Raw genomic sequence first — 17,329 nt, forward strand, 5'->3', positions numbered from 1 at the left:
CTCTTAATTTTTAAGTCTCCTTTTCATTTCTGTATGAACTTTGTAGCTTCCAGGTAATAATAATTGCAAATATGTGAGCGTAAAAAGCAGATTTGCATGTCAACAAAATCTAAATTGGTGAAACCTCATCACTTAAGTGTCCAGTTGCAGCTTCCATCACGTCATGCTGATACTAGTCGCTGCAGTTAGCACAGACTCCGAAACCACACCAGTTAAATTTTTCCACAGTCGACAACATATCATTACCTGCAACAACCCAGCGGTGTCACATGATTAATTGCATTTTTCATAGCTATCCTCTGGGCTATATTTTACTGGCTTGCTTGTTTTTGTTTGCAGTATGTTCCTCCTTTCTCTGCTGATTTCAAATATAAATCCACTGGTTTTGTTATTCTACTATGATGGGACTCTGGAGAAAGCTGTCAGTCACTACTGATGAGAAAGACGAGTGAGACAAGAACAAATGTACGTCAGGTACTTTGTTATACCTGCTGTCACCACTCAGTGCTATACCTCGTACCTATGGCAGTCGACTGCAGGAAATGGAGCTTGAAGTAATACATAATCTGGGTGTGCTGACAGGACGGTCAGTCCAGATGTTCCAGTAATCAGCTCAGACCTCAACCAGATGTTGTTCCAGTGAAATATGATGAAATGTGAGCCTTTCCTGCCTGATGTCTAATCTCACATGAGCTCATCACAAACTGAGAGAAAGTAGCCATGATAAGGTTTAATGCTATTTGTAGGATAGAAATGAATCAAATGGAACTAGCGCGCTGGAACAATACACAATGATTCATTGGTAGTCTCTCAAATGTGAGGATTTGCTGCTTTCTCTGTTTTATGTTGTTGTATATTGAAAATCTTGATTATTTTGGGGTTCTGGACTCTTTGGTCAGACAAAACAAGCAATATGAAGATATCACTGAGGCCTCTGGGAAATTGTGATGGCCATTTTTGTCACTATTTTCTGACATTTTATAGGCTAAGCGATTATCATTTTCTGAATCATGAATAATTAAAACAATTATATTTTTAGTTGCAGCCCTAAATAGAATATAACACAATACACTTGAGGATAGAATAACACAGAACATGGCTGCATCCAAAACTGCATACTATGCACTACATACACAATATTGTTCAACATACTTTTGTGTGAATAAACACTAGTATGTATCTTACTAGAGCTGTCAATCGATTAAAATATTTTAAAGTGATTAATCACATATTTTTTTATCTGTTCAAAATGTACCTTAAAGGGAGATTTGTCAAGTATTTAATACTCTTATCAACATGGGAGTGGGTAAATATGCTGCTTTATGCAAATATATGTATATATTTATTATTTGAAGTCAATTAACAACACAAAACAATGACAAATATTGTCCAGAAACCCTCACAGGTACTGCATTTAGCATAAAAAATATGCTAAAATCATATCATGGCAAGTTCAAGCCCAACAGGCAACAACAGCTGTCAGTGTGTCAGTGTGCTGAATTGACTATGACTTGCCCCAAACTACATGTGATTGGGCATGTCTGTAAAGGTGAGATTTGTGGGTACCCATAGAACCCATTTTCATTCACATATCTTGAGGTCAAAGGTCAGGCGACCACGTTGAAAATGGCCATGACAGTTTTTCCTTGCCAAAATATAGCACAAGTTTGGAGCTTTATTTAACCTCCTTTGCAACAAGCTAGTATGACATGGTTGGTACCAATGGATTCCTTTGGTTTTCTTGTTTCATATGATGCCAGTATCTTTACTCTCTCTAAACGTGTTAACTTTGACAGCCCTAATTAGAGTAGAAAAGAACAGAATAGAGTAGAATAACACAGAAAAGATCAGAATATAATACAACACAACACAGTATCTGTGCTCCAGTTAATCAACCACAGCCCTCCATCCTAACTGGTTAAATCTATTTGCATATTAAACCCTGCACAATATGCTCCATACAAATGAGCTGGAGAACAATGGTGATTATCACGTATTGTTTAGCTAATCTACTGTGAGAAAACACTTTTCTCTGTAGAATACAGCAGAACATAACAGGCTTTCAACTAGTACACACACACATACACACACACACTCAGCTTTTCAAAACCACACACTGTATCCTAGTTATTGGATTGGCTCTTCCTCTCTCTCTTGATCTCTCTTTTCCCCACCATCGCCTACACACACACACACAAACACACACTTCTATTCCAGCTATAGCAGTATTACAATAATCCTACTTCCTGGTTCTGAACATCACCAACAACACACACAATGAGAACGTCCAAACTGGACTACAGCCAATCAGACCAGAAACAATACTAGGCCAGCACCCTTCTCTCTCTCTCTCTCTCTCTGTCTCTCTCTAGCTCTGTAATCTCCATCCATCCAACATGAACACACGATGGATGTCACCCCTCTTCCTCCATTTCTGGCACTGATGCTAAGATGGTGACATGAGAAAAGTGTCTATAAGATGGCTGCCAAGATGATGCACCAGCTAAAAATACTCCTTTGAGACAGTCAGAGACCCAAATATGTCACAACAACATGGCAAAAATATCACCTTTAGCACTCATCATAACGCTGCCTGCCGCAAAATCATAACAACAAGTGGATTAGGTATAGGTAAACATAGCTAAATAGTATTTGGTAAATATTATAGGCAATGTCCAACATGTTAAAGCGTCACCCCTGCATGGTTACTGCAATAATATTCAATAATATTCTAGAGATCATTCAAATGCTTCAGCCAAAAGAGAGAGACAGAACAATAACAACGTCTAATCTGAGACAAATATGGCATTGGAAAACATGAGTAATAAAAACTGACAAAACACCCCATGCTAAGAAAGCAGACCTTGTGATGCCAAGAACATCTGACACCTGAAGTCTGCCAGTTTCTAAAATGGCTGATGTCTTTGAACTGCCAAAGTATAAAATGGCCGCTAATAGAATGACGCCACAATATAACGATGAGGCTAAAAATACCCCCGTGACAGCCTTAAGACCTAGATATGTCACATAACAACAACAGCAGCGGCGGCGGCAGCAGCGTGGTACATAGAGGACAGTGTTCCTCAGCAAAACAGTAACAGCAGCTAATGGGAGAGTTTTGCCTTCAGCTTCTTACTGTACCGATCAGATTGAGTGGGATAGAAAATAGCTGACACCCTCTTGGTATAACATACTAATAAAAAAAACATGCAGCCCGTCCACAATAAAGAAACAAGGCTTACTTTAATGCCAAAATCGACTGATCTCAAAGCACTGCTTGTTTCTCCTCAGCTCATACTCTATGTTCAGGCCTCTCATCACATGTTCCCAGTTAAAAATCAAAGGGTGATCACGTATTTTCCATTGTTGCTTCCAAACTGTGGAATCATTTCCCCATCACTATTCAATCTTTCCATCCCACTGGTATTTCTATAAACCTGTCTTCAGGTCTGTCTTTTACATAGAGGTTTTTGGTTGATATTATGACTGTGTAATTGGAGGTTTTCGGATTTTTGTTGCTATAAAATGTGCTCTATATTATTTCCATTATCAGTTAATCTGCAGGTTATTCTCTTGATTAATTGTTTATTTGTTTGGTCGATAAAATGTCGAAGGTGACGTCTTCAAATGTCATGTTTTAATCCGACCAACAGTCCCAAAGATATTCGATTTCCTACCATATAAGACAAAGAAAAAGCAGTAAATCTTCACATTTGTGAAGCTGTAATCAGGGAATTTTTGGCATTTTTGCTTGAAAAAGTGATTCTTTTTTAATCTTCTGTCAATTGACTACTTGATTAATTAACTGATTGTTTACATTCTTGTGCTCTATGAATAAAATGACTTACCTTAACAATCTAAATGCTCAACAAATAAATCTACAATTGAATTTTAACTGAAATTACATGGGGTGTATATGTTTAAAATACAATGCAATCCAATGCAACAAATACTACTTTTGCAAAGCTTAATCTTCAAGTCTTGCAGCGACTATAGCGGGGTTTATGTTGCTGCGCCAAAAATGACTTCATCACATATTGTGCGTAAAGCGCGAAGGCTCTGCAAGTTGTCGCAGCGCTTGGTTGTGCACCTCTGAATTGTTGTAACTTGGCGCCCGCTGTGCAGTAAGATAAAAAGTAATTAACTTCAATTAAGCAGTAAAATAATGAGAGAGAAAGAAGGCCAATTCGTTTTTAAATGCTTTAAAAAGCAGGAGAGCTCCATTTCGCCAGCTGAATCAAATTGTTTACAGGATATTAAACCTTTCAACCTTCGTTTCATTACAATACATTTAATACTTGACCCATTTCTTTACAGGGATTGTATAACGGCAATAAAGTATGTCTATGAATATGAGATATGAGTTTACAGTAAATTACAAGTCCTTCACTGCATTGAGGTGATGGTTTATGGCGTTTTTCTCGTTGACTTCTTGCTTTTTCACAGAATCTTTTGTTTGTATTTCCTCTGGCGTTTTTGGAAAATACTGCAAAGATCAACGTGTTGATCATAAACGTCTTTGTGCGTTCTTGTAGCTCGCGGTCCATCTGTGGAGACCCATGCCACGGTGCCTCGTGCAAATATAAACAAGGCTTATGTCAGAGAGGTTTACTTTAATGGTAATGTTAACGCTGTATAGTTCGTGTTGCCATATCCATCATTATTGACTCATTATTAAAACATCCAGTGGACGAGAGAGACTGCAGCTTAAATGCCTTTTTCTCTGCTCCCTTATTAGACAGTGCACTGTGGAAAACAAGAGGAAAGAGAGAGACATGGAGAGAATGGCATGCCAAATAGGTTTAGAGTGGTACTGGCTGACAACATTATGAGTCAAGAGTATCTGCTTTAGTCCACTGAGCCACAGAGCCCCAGCCCATGAATGTTCAACTGGCACAACGCACGTTGCCAACGTAGCATGGTGGCTGGTGCCAACATCAACCCCCAAAGAGATTACACAGAATAGTTTTAGCTCTATTACAAAAACTGCCAAACCATCCCTCCACACTCAATACTGCCTTAAGCACAAATAGTGATTAGCAACTGGGACAAACCGATGTGGGTTTATAAGGAACAAAACTCTAAATATTGGCTGAGTATCCAATGACTCTAAACGATTCCTGCGTAAAGCCCTAAGATGACTCCTATTCTTCTGCCAATACCTTTGACAATATATAACCCCCTGAACTACTAATCAGCAAACTCACTCCCAAAGGTCTTTGAGCTGCCAAATACTCTCAACAACCCCCCCCCCTTAACAAAGGGAGTAGGCATCCCTTTGTTTTAACGGGTCAAAAGCCATGGCCTCAGGGAGACTGCAGCCGGACCAGAGTACTTCTAAATTACCGGTGGCTAGGATTGCCTCACAAAACAACAATTCTAATAATAGGCATTACCAATGTGTCCCTGGGGAAGACATTTAAGCTACCAACTCAACCCCTCACCCATTCCCTGCTCCTTCTTCCAAACAGAAAACCTAGCCAAGTGCTGCATCTGCAATCCCCTCCAGCTACCTCGTTCTCCATCCGCAGCACTGCTGTCCCACACCCTGCTGGCATTATTAACACATCAAATGTCAGTTCGTGCTCCCGTACCTTAAGGCAACGCTCTGAACCCCCCCTTTTCGCATCCAACATCTCCAAACCATTAACCTGCCCTGCCATCCTCGTGCCCTTGCTCATCCCGCTAGTTGCTACAGGAGTTAATGCTATGCTAATTCCAGGCATTGCTTTAACCTCTTCAAACTGCCAGCTCTGGCCTCTCTGCCTGGTGACACCACTTGGTATTAATATCACTAAATGTTAGACTTTGGCTCGGTACCATTGGGCAAGGCACCCCACCCGTCGTGTCATGGCGTAAATATATGCAGCAGACAGCAGGTCCACACACACACACACATTTTGGGGAGGAAGTGTGTGTGTTTGTGTGGAAATGGTAAAGAGCCGGTGTTGAACTGAACCTTTCTCTAAATGTCAGCGAGGCTGGGTTGTCATGATGATAAGCACGAGAGATAAATAACGGCATTACATTGTCATGGTAACAAAGTCATAATCTCCCTCAACAGAGGAGGAGAGGGGAGGAGAGGCGAGGAGAGGAGAGGAGAGGAAAGGAGGTGACACAAGAATAGGAAAGGAGATGAGACCATAGGAGAGGTTAGGAGAGGAAATGAGACTAAATGAGACAAGAGGACAGGAAAGGAGACAAGAGGAGACGAGAGGAAAGAAGATGAGAGGAACGAAGGTGAAAGGAGACAAGGAGAGGAAAGGAGACAAGAGAAAGGGAAAGAAGAGGAGATGAGAGAAGACAAGAGGTCAGGAAAGGTGATGACATAAGAGAATAGGAAAGGAAAGGAAAGGAAAGGAGACTATAGGAGAAGAGACGAGACGAGACAAGACCATAGGTGAGGAAAGGAGACAAAAGGAGACAAGAGGGCAGGAAAGGAGAGGAGACGACGAGAGGAGAGGAAAGAAGATGAGAGGAACAAAGGTGAAAGGAGACAGGAGGAGACAAGAGGGGACGAGTGGAGACAAGAGGAAAGGAGATGAGAGAAAAGGAAAGAGGAGGAGGAGGAGGAGGAGGAGGAGGAGACTAGAGGAAAGGAAATGAACAGAGAGGAGAAGAGAGCTTGAGATAAAAGAATTGAACAATCTCCAGCATGTTTGTGGTTGTTACATTAGTTTATTCCCTGCGGTTAACACTATTGTTCAGACACCAGTGAACATTCTTACTCTGTGGTTTTAATGTTGTAATGCCAGTAACTATCTCAACATCTCATAGCTGCTTATTGTTATAACATTTTGCTTTTTAAGATTGTGAAGTAGGCAACCTTCCCTGTTCCCTGCCGTTGATTAATGACCTCATATTCTGTTAATTAGACCCTCAGCCCTGAGGCAGAAAGATTTAATTTCCCCTTCATCATCACCACGGAGAAAAAAAACAACTGATTAAAGAGGGGAGGAGAGGATGTCGAGGAAAAGAGGAGAGACGATGCAATGTAATAATACTCCATTACAAGTAAAAGTCCTGCAACTCCTACTTAAAGCCCCCCTCCATTTCTATGAGATTTCATATTTATTTGAGTCATTTCATGACTAAGTTGATTAGCCACAGTTTGCCAAAATGTTTTTGACAAATAACTTAATTTTGTGCTCAAAGTAAAAAAAAAAAAAAAGAAGGTTGTTGGTAAAACGGGAAGATGACGTATGACTATAGTAGAAGCTGCAAGGCATACGTCATCCTCCAAGCTTGCGCAGGCGCACCCATGCTCGTATTCTCTCTAGTTAGTGAGCTAGTTAGGAGTAGTTAGCTAGCCCAACTCGTTGCATTAGCTAACTGAGGGTTTTCATTTTATCTTTTAGTTTCCTCGACCTTAGTTTAGTGTGTTTATTTTGACCATGGCATTTGTGTGTACAGTGAATTAGTCTACATAAATCTCATAGGCAGAATTAACACAACACACTGACTGTCTCTCTCACTCGCTCTCTTCTTTACCGTCTCCTCCTCCTGGAGATAAATTAACAGAAAGCAACCAATGCTGTTTTGGAGGTTTGCAGATCTCTAATGGGTCCGTATGATGGGAAGCGCAACTTTCAGCTCAAGAGAAAACAAGAGAAAAGTCCCGTTAGATAAATAAATTAATCAAAGTGCAGCCCACAGCTGAGGCGAGAGCGGCCAGTGCTGGTGGACGGTGCACCTCCAAAACGACCCGAAACTGCATTTCAAACGGTGGACCTCGGCAACATGTCTATTCGTCCTCCAATGCGCTGTGGCCGGCGTGCAGCGACACGTCCGCCTCGCCAGGAGGAGACGGTAAAGAAGAGAGCGAGCGAGAGAGAGTCGGTTTGTTGCGCTAATTCTTGTCTCATTTGTGGGCTGATAAACAGTAGCCTAAATTCATCTGAACTGGTTTCATCTAAACTGGGTTGAAAATTATGCAATCTGGTTTCCACGGTATTGAATTACGTCTGACTATTAGCCACACCCCCATTCTCTGTTTGAGAAAGAACCAAAAAACAGTAAGTAAAACTTGCTGGATGGGGGCTTTAAGTAAATGTAAGTACTGGTTCTGCAGAGAAATAGCTCCTGTGTATGTAAAATAAAATAATAAAAGCTCAAAATTGCACTTAAGGTCAGTACTTGTGTAAATGTACTTAGTTACTTTCCCCCACTGTGAAGTGTTGACCAAGTGGATGACAGAGACAGGAGAAAGGATGTGAAATCTCACCTTGTGGCAGGTCTGGTGAGACGTACTGCGCGTCCTGCGTGTTGATGTGCGTCCAGTCAAAGTCATCATAGGGATCTTGCTGGTAATCACACTGAGTGAAGCCCTCGTCAAACGTACAGCTCCCTGCAAAGAGAAACACAATAAGATTTAGTTCATCTCATAGCATCAGAGATTATTGACTGAATGAACTAATGGAACATGAATTCATCTCTGGTTTTATCCAGTAAAACTTTTTCTTCTTCTTTCCCGTTTGTTGTTTTTTTTCTCAGCTCATTAACAAACCACCAGGAGTCTGAGCTCCAACAGTCATCACTCAAGGCCAGTCAGGATCACCTCTGACTCAACCATCAGGGCCTTCAGCTGATCATCTGAGCCCATCGCCACCGCAGCCTCGGGACAACCATGTGTGAGCTGGCCGCCCGTGGCCCAGCCTAAAACAGGAAGTGGCTCTAATAGAGAGAGACGCCGCTTGTCCCTGACGGCCAGCTGAAACAATCAACCTGCAGTGATATGTGGCTTGTACTGGCGATGTTGCTGATAGAAATAACATGCTGGCTACTGCTAGCTATCTGATTCATTGACCTAAGAGTGATGCACGGCTTGTGTTAATAAAATGGCTGGGAGAGATGTGGCTAAGAAAAGACACAGTGCCATCTGATTCAAGTCACTGGTGGTTAGTCACAGATATGTGTCCTTCTTGACATTGGCCAAAGTAGGAATATATAGTGTTATGGTAGTGATATACTTGTACACAGTAGTTGTAATTAATTAACTAATCGTTTCAGCTCTAATTAAAATAGCCAAACCCAAGACGATAATGAATTGTTTATCACAATATCAATACTATAATGATTTGTTGCCAAGCTCTACAGTTCAACCAGACTCCCCAGGCAAAAAACTCGCTTTTCATGCGCTGATCAATTTTGAGATTTTGGTCTATTTTGCTTCCATAACATGTCTTCTTTCAGACTAGTGGAAACAAAACATCCAAAATACATATTTAAGTGTTTATCTTAACTACACCTTCTACTAACAACAAAGTTAGCACTAGATAATGCCTCATTTGCATATTTAAACATACAATTTCAGAAAACTTGTAATACAATAATTGTCTTTATGTAAGTTTTCATGGTGATATCTATTAGTTAAAGATTTTTTTACACTATTCACCTTTAGTGCCTTGCAAAATGTATGACATTTTACACTACATATCTCTCAAAAGGAGTTTTTTTCTCAGACTCTGAGCCAGAAATCTCCACTTCAGTCGCACTTACATCCACCAAACTTTCCAGTTTCATTCCTATCTATATTCTGAAGGTTTTTACAGAGGGGTTTGTTCTTATATCATTCATAGCCTGATTTATGGAACATTTTATTCCTAAAACATGGTGAAAATGTGTTATTTTATGACTGATGACAGTATTCTCTGATTTATGGAGTGATAAAAAAGAGTAGGGCTGCAAATAATGATTATTTTCATTGTCTATTAATCTGTTGATTATTTTCTTGATTAATCGATTAGTTGTTTGGTCTATAAAATGTCAGAAAATGGTGAAAAATGTAGACGAAAGCCCAAGATGACGTCCTCAAATGTCTTGCTTTGTCCACCACTCAGATATTCAGTTTACTGTCATAGAGGAGTAAAGAAAACAAGAAAATATTCACATTTAAGAAGCTGGAATCTAGAATGGAATTTAGACTTTTTTTTCTTGAAAAATGACTCAAACCGATTAATCGATTATCAAAAATAGTGAGTGGAGATTAATTTAATAGTTGACAAATAATCGATTAATAGAGTAATCATTGTAGCTCTAAAAAAAGAGATGTCCAAAATCCCCTCTGTAAAAACCTTTGACTCTAATATGTCAGCAAATTGAAACAATAATTGTGAACCTGGCTTTATCCAATGTTCAGATTTCTGTTATGGAAATGGATGCAAATTAGCACAAATTTGAGATGATGCCTCATTTGCACATGTAAACATAAGATTTCAGAAAGATTGTAATACAAAAAATAATTGCCTTAATGTAAAAAAAATAAAAAGACAGTCTTAGAACATTTTCTTTTCTTTGTTGTGTGAAATGTGCACATTTCTATGTATTTTGGAACTGAAAGAGCGGCCAACCTCAACACCAAGACACACAGAAGACATGTTTATACTACATCCACAACCACTAAGAAACCCAAGGTACACAGGCCACCATGGAGCACTATCAGCAACCAGCACTGCCAGCATCATAAATCTCCCAGCATTCAGTCTGCGCTGCAGCTTTGCTACCTGTGTCCTAGAGCGAGCTGCGGCGGCTGTGATGGAGAGCAGAACGACAGGCCCTCAGATACCCCACTGATCTGAGCTCCCGCTACAGAGGGATACCAAGAGGTGACAGCCGCCGCCGGAGGAGAAACAAGTTAACATCAAACTAAGCGACTGTCTTCGGCTGCCGGCTGTATGGTTGGTTGTGACTCACAGCCTCAGAGATGCACTGGATCACATCCCTATCGGCGTCATTCTTTAAACCAGCCTCTCTTCCTGCAGCTCCCATTCAATTCAATTAAGTCTTTGTCACAGCAAGTTACCTCCAGTCATAATGCGGAAAACGCTGGGACATGTAGAGGGCACCAAGTACAGCACGACAACACGCTTTTTTCTACCCCAAACTATTCCATCATAACTCACTTTGGATGTACGGAATCTAATTCAACCGATGTCTCACAAATGCTGCTGTGTATGTGTGTGTTTGTGTGTTTGTAAAACTCCATGACTTCCTGTCTCCCACAGTGTGTATGTCAGTTTACATCTTGCTGCCAGGTAGCTCTCTCTGCATGGGTTAAAAGAGCAAAAGTGTGTAACTTTGGGGTGTATGTTTGCACGTTTGTACAGGAATATACTGCATCATAAGCGAGGACAAGTGTTGTTATGTTTTCTGTTACAGAAAGGGTAACCTTGTTGGAAAATAATATCCTTTGTTAACGACAGAATAGTACGTTTTCCACTTTCTTAGTACAGAAATCGACCTTCGAAAGGCCTTTACACACCGGGGGCGTGATGAATAAATGACACGAACTTGTGCAATAATTCTCACTGCTCTTAATACTACAATGGGTTAAATGCAGAGGTACAATATCACTGTGTGCTGTGTACAATGCAATGTGTGACAATCAAATCTGATTTACAGTTTTTCTACATTTACATTTTATTGTGAAAGGTAAGAACATAGGAGTGGATCTGGTCTGCGCTGCCTTGGTCAAGGTCGAAAGGAGTGATAAAGTTTGCCGTCCTGACTTCCGTGTTGTTGTTTCATAAATATAGGTGAAACTCAATCCGTTCCGCACAACATGATTGGTTGATGCTTTTATTCGCGGTGTGAAAGCTCAGAAAATCAACCTCATTCCAAAAAAAAATTCTGTCGCTTTTTCTTCACGTAATATTCACGTTCTGTGTGAAAGTATTCATGAGTGTGTTAAGGCCTTAACTGTTGTCAAAGTGAGGATTGTGGAAATGACCACATGCACAGCAGCACTATAGACCTTTTCATTGCCATTCTGTTGCTAGGGCAACAGCGTTGGTCCGTGTTTACTTCCGGTCAGCTTCTGCATTAACAAACATTGCAACAGGAAATACAAAGGGGCCCATTTAGAATGTTTAAGTTGTCAACTTTGAAAAGATCTATATGGTTCTTTGTAAGAGTAGAGCTTTGCTTAAATCAAACTGTGTCTTTGCTCCCAGATGACTCCCAAAAGGCTCAGTTATTCAGACGCTCAGTAAATATGATGTTCAAGTATGCTGAGCGAGGTGGGGATATTTAAAATACCAGCTATGATTGTTTAATTAATATGATCTCTGATTAGGTTGCAATCTATAATGAGACAAGACGAGCATTTAGGAAAAGATCTTGGTTTGGGTTAAAATAACACCGGAAGTGGCGTTACTTAAGAATGGAAGTTACGTGACAAATAAATCAACGTTGACTTCTGGTTTCACACGGAGTATGAACACCAGTCTCCTGGGCAAAAGTCCGGTGTTTTTGGACCCATCCATCCACCCCGACCTCCTCCCTACGTGGCATTTGTCGCTGTTTATACTTCCTGGTTCACAGGATTACATACGTATTGATTTGTTGGGATGTATACAAATTATGGTGCATTACATTTCGTAGGTATAGCTACGAACGGTGTATGAGAACAGCCTGATTATGTTAGCTCAAAAGCACTGCAGTTTACTGAGAAACTGGTCCTGAATGGGTGGTCAGCATTTAAAGTATCAGACTAATGAAAATACAACCCCACTAGAGTGAAGGCAACAGTTAAGGGAAATTCATGTTAACGCCAGTCAAGTTATTTCTAATAAAGGTAAGAGTAAAAACCTAGTTGACATAATTTATTCATGGCTCATTGACTGGAGTGTTTTGCTCAGCGCTGCTACTGGTGGCTGGAAAATTTGTGAGTATGAGTTTAGCATAAAGCCTGGGAAGTTTGGGATGTTTTTCTGTAAGTGATAAACTGTTAGGCCATAGTTTTGGCAGTGCAGAAGCACTTATCCTTGGTTCAGCATTTGTTTGGCCTTGTTTAACCTCGCCGAACTACAGAACACATACAGAAGCTCTATTCAGTTTCAAAGCTTTTTTTCCGGAATCTCTGCCTCTGAAAGCAGTATACAGTGTACAGCGAAATTGGATTTAAACCCACTGTGTTTAAAATACGTGCTGTGGGCTTTTAACTGTGTACACACACACACACGCACACACCGAGTTGCACTCAGCTCTGATGTAGTGCTGTGGTAGAAGAGGTATTTTGCCTTGGCTTAGCTGTGAAGAAAAACATTGTCCGTGTTTTAAATTTCCGCTTTACTGACTGGTTTAAAAGAACATTTCTCAATCGTGAAGCATTCCTCTCTTCTCGTCTGCACACCTCTGATAGACATTCTCGCAGCTTTCAGCTACTAAACAAAGTACCTGTGTGTCCATGTGTGTGTGTGTGTGTGTGTATGTGTGACTGTTAAAAAGGGGGTCTGCAGAAACCAAATATGTGTGAAACTGTCTCCAAACACACACACAAACCTCACGCTAGCTCGCCCACGTTCTCAGTTAACACTTCTCCCTTTCCTCAATGTCCTGCCAACTTTAACCAACACACACACATCGACAGACACATACATCTGACAGTTAATCGTTCTTGCCAATAATGAGAAGAGCAGACCTTGAACTATTATTTTACCTCTGCTGAACACGAGGCATGTCTTTCCCAAGTGTTGTAAGAAGTTCAAATCTATCCATCTGTCTAGCTATGTATCGATCCAGTATTTATCTATGACTTTCTTTAATAATTAAACGCAAATAATCAAATTCTAACAACGTTCTATTTTGTATTTGGTAAGCTCTGTTACCAGTACAACTATAATTAAAAGTGCGATAACTGATTTTTTTAGCCTCTTGGTAGCAACAGGAACAAGCTGTAAACACAACACTCATCACTTTTTTTATTGTTTTTTTTTAAGTGTATATGATAACTTTTTTAGCAAAAAGTTGCCTGTTTAGGCAACACGTTTTAGGCTGCATTCACATCAAATCAGGTGGTGCGGCGATTAGCGTAGGGTTGTGCGTCAGCGTGGGAGTGTGACTTATGGCCCGTTTCCACCAAGCAGTTCAGTTCAGTTCAGTTCAGTTCAGTTCAGTTTATTACACAGTAGAACGGTTATTTTTGCGTTTCCATGAGCAAAAATTGTGGGTGGTACCAATAGAACCACTCCATTCTTGGTACCTCCATCGAGGTTCCAAGCGAGCTGAGCAGATACTAGAAGGTGGAGTTAAAACACTGCAGACCACTGATTGGTCAGAGCGAATCATCACTAGCGCGACACGGGACATCCTGCACAAACCTGACGTTTTTAAATAGCCAAGCTGCCGTCAATAGCTAGCAGCTCGCAAAACTACACCGTACACTACTCCGTACTATTAACAAAGTGTAGATGTTTCTCTGTTTGGTTGCCGTTGAAACGATTCAGTGATCGTCCTATTGAAGATGATATCACGGCAGTTTCATGCGCCGCTACAGCGATCAGCTGAGAGTCCCACCTTCACAGAAGGCGTAGGTAGTGCAGTGGAAACAATGCTAGAGGAAAGGACCTCGTACCAAAAGTGAGTCAAGTCGAGCATAGCTGTACAATGCCGTGGAAACGCGGCTTTAATGGCCCATTAATACCAAGCGAATGCGCCACGATTAACATCTTTCGTTCCCTCATGGAAGGGTTGTACAGCTCTGGATTGCCAGTGCCAAGTGATTGGCCAATGACTTTGGGTTGCGTTTCTCCAAAAGTTCATTCTATTTCAACTTTTCGTCGCAGACCGCTGCAGATTTTTTTCCAGCACCCCCTGTAACCCCCACACCTGCGCGTTTAACGCACTACCCCCATTCAAATGAATGGGAGGATTGTCATTTTGTGTATGAATGCAGCTTAAGTTGACCTAAAGAATGTATCACTCTTCTCTTAACTCCTTTTCGGGAAATATCGGGCTCTTTAGCTGCTAAATGCTCCACTATGTTCACCAGCTAGTCTGTTTGGTGTTGGGCTGGTAGCATATTGTGGGTTTTTAGAGCTTTTTGGCTGAAAATAGCTGCCTACTGTGGCTGAAAACAACACTATGAGAGCGGTCAAAGTGAACCAAAATAGTAAAATTGAAGCCGTAACACCAAAAAAAATGAGCGGAAAGACGAAAACGCTTTGTCATTACGACAAACCCCTTTCATATTATGTCATCTGATCTATTGTTATTATAAAAATATTGATTATTTGCTACATGTTCCAGATATGCAGTGTGTATTTGTACTGTGTCTGTCTGCATGTGTTAACCGTATAATATTGTATAACAAATCCCTACAACATTTTCCCAACTATATGCACGAGTGTGTGTCCAGATGGGTAATTATTGCCCCCCTCCCCTCCATTCACAAGGACACTGAGCGAGGGAGAGGAACCGACTGCATGCTAATCACTTCCTAATCAGCTTCTGTGATTGGCTGCCTCACTAATGAAATAATGGCGACTCATTTGCATTATAAAATAATTAGAAGGACTTGATAAAGGCTCAAGGGCAGAGAGAGGAGCGCCACACACACACACACACACACACACACACAGTGACACAGGACACAGCCGCAGTCTTCTCTAAAAGATTGTTGAATGGCATCAGACACAACATCTGCCACCGTCACTCAGACTCATTTTGTGGTGATTTGCATTGACCTCCACCTCCAAGAGGCAAGTCAAAGAAAAGTGAGTCAAAGTGTTGGGAAACACGGGTGCAGACGGCCCCAAGGGGGTTGCCGGAGGAGATTCATTCCTCGGTCATTAGCTTAGATCAAGATTATTAGTTGGCAACACGGCAAGAATGTGTAACAATAGCTAGTTTGATTAGCTTTCCTTTCCTCCAACGTGATCTAACCAATCTGCAGAACAGGCAGTATTAAATCAGATCTAACAGCTATAGTCTGCTCAGATACAAGTCCCTGGGACACGCTTAAATCAAATCAAGGTCTGAGGTGCTTTTATTTCTTTCTCTAGACAATTCCAGAAAATCTATTATGACAAAGAAACTCCATTATAACTAAAGAGAGAGATGGCTGATTATGAAATCTAAGAATCAGAAGTCAATACTTGTGCCCTTGTGCAAAAAAACACTCCTCTCAATCTGTCTCTGAGTACATTTCTCAAGAAAGCAACATCCAAGAATCACATCAGCGTGGCCTTGGTGTTGTACAATCAGTACAATAAGCAACTATAGCGGTTACGACTGGCTTTATACCGCAAACTGACAGCTTGTACATGCTTCGGCATCGTCTCATGTTTAAGTGAATATCTAGCGTCTTCAATGCAACTTAATATTAGGCTACATTAACATTACTGCAAAAGGCTTATAGGCTTGTTTTTGTTTGACTCACATCTGCAAGTTAATTGCATAAATGTTTCAATTCAGCCCTTGAAGGACTATTCCAAACTGGTATTTAGGACTTAATATTCTGTAAACTGAATGCTCATAACCTGCGTTTTATTTATGAGATGTAAGGACAACATCTAAAGCAATCAGTCCTGTGGATTGTAAAATCATAAAATGGCAATACAGTTTGAGAGCAAATACGTCTGTAAAGAATAAATGAGGGATTTGTGAAGTTGGTTCTGCAGTAAGTGGTGGTGCGGTTTAAGAAACATTAAAGTTAATTTCAGTTTTGGTTAAACTAGAATTACCGCCTTGCGGTTGTACACCTCCGCCAACCAGTTGCAGTTTACATCCACATCTGTCCAAAATGTCATCACTTCATCATTTTATCCTATTAGACATGTGTGTGTGAAATTGTCATAAGTAGCATATGAATTCTTGAGTTATGGCCAAAAATGTGTTTTATGAGGTCACATTGACTTTGACCAACAAATTCCAATCAGCTCTACCTTGAGTCAGTCCAAGTGGACGTTTGTGCCAAATTTGAAGAAATTCCTTCATGGCGTTCCTGAGATATCACTAGAACGGGACAAACAACCCCAAAACACAATGGCTGTCGCCGGTGTGGAGGCACAGAAAAGTAAAGTGTTTTAGTTAAACTGCATGTATTCTATGAATGCTAGGAATGAAGAAAGGATGAGCACTTTCAGGCATCCAATCTGGACAGATAAAAGGTCACAGAGTTCTGCAGATATGTGAGGTATCAAAGATATGCAAGGTCAGTGACTCGAGATCATGTCAGCATAACTTTTATGACACCAGAGTCTGCATTTTCTACAGCTCCACATTCACTGTTAATCATTTTAAGCTGGCACAAGTTAAAAACCTATACGTTCCTCTGCTGCCTTACAAATGTGACTTAACTGAACTTGGGTTGACTGATTAGTTCAAAGTTGTCTTGTGAGTTTTGAAAATGCAAAACCAAATGAGTTAAGTTAAATGAACTTGAAAAAAAAGTGTAAGGGGGTAGGGACTGCATTCGATATTAACCATCATGAATAACATTGTTTTCATTCAACTATAAAACAAGGAATGATGTTTTAAACTGTACTATATATTTGGGCTAATCATCATCATGTCTTGACCCTGATCACAAGCTGAGTTCAAACAGCTT

The 17,329-nt window shown here is 40.6% G+C and overlaps 1 protein-coding gene across 17 annotated transcripts in view; it reads right to left on the bottom strand.

Moving 5' to 3' along the window:
* ptprk (protein tyrosine phosphatase receptor type K) overlaps positions 1-17,329 on the bottom strand; it is a 128,939-nt gene that overhangs the window by 67,033 nt on the left and 44,577 nt on the right. For all 17 annotated transcript variants that reach the window (XM_037750180.1, XM_037750178.1, XM_037750179.1 and 14 more), the window contains one exon: positions 8,225-8,347. In XM_037750180.1, coding sequence (XP_037606108.1) covers positions 8,225-8,347 — 123 coding nt within the window. The remainder of the gene's footprint in view (positions 1-8,224; positions 8,348-17,329) is intronic.

Source organism: Sebastes umbrosus, chromosome 18, assembly GCF_015220745.1.
Source record: "Sebastes umbrosus isolate fSebUmb1 chromosome 18, fSebUmb1.pri, whole genome shotgun sequence".
In the NCBI taxonomy this organism is placed as follows: Eukaryota; Metazoa; Chordata; class Actinopteri; order Perciformes; family Sebastidae; genus Sebastes; species Sebastes umbrosus.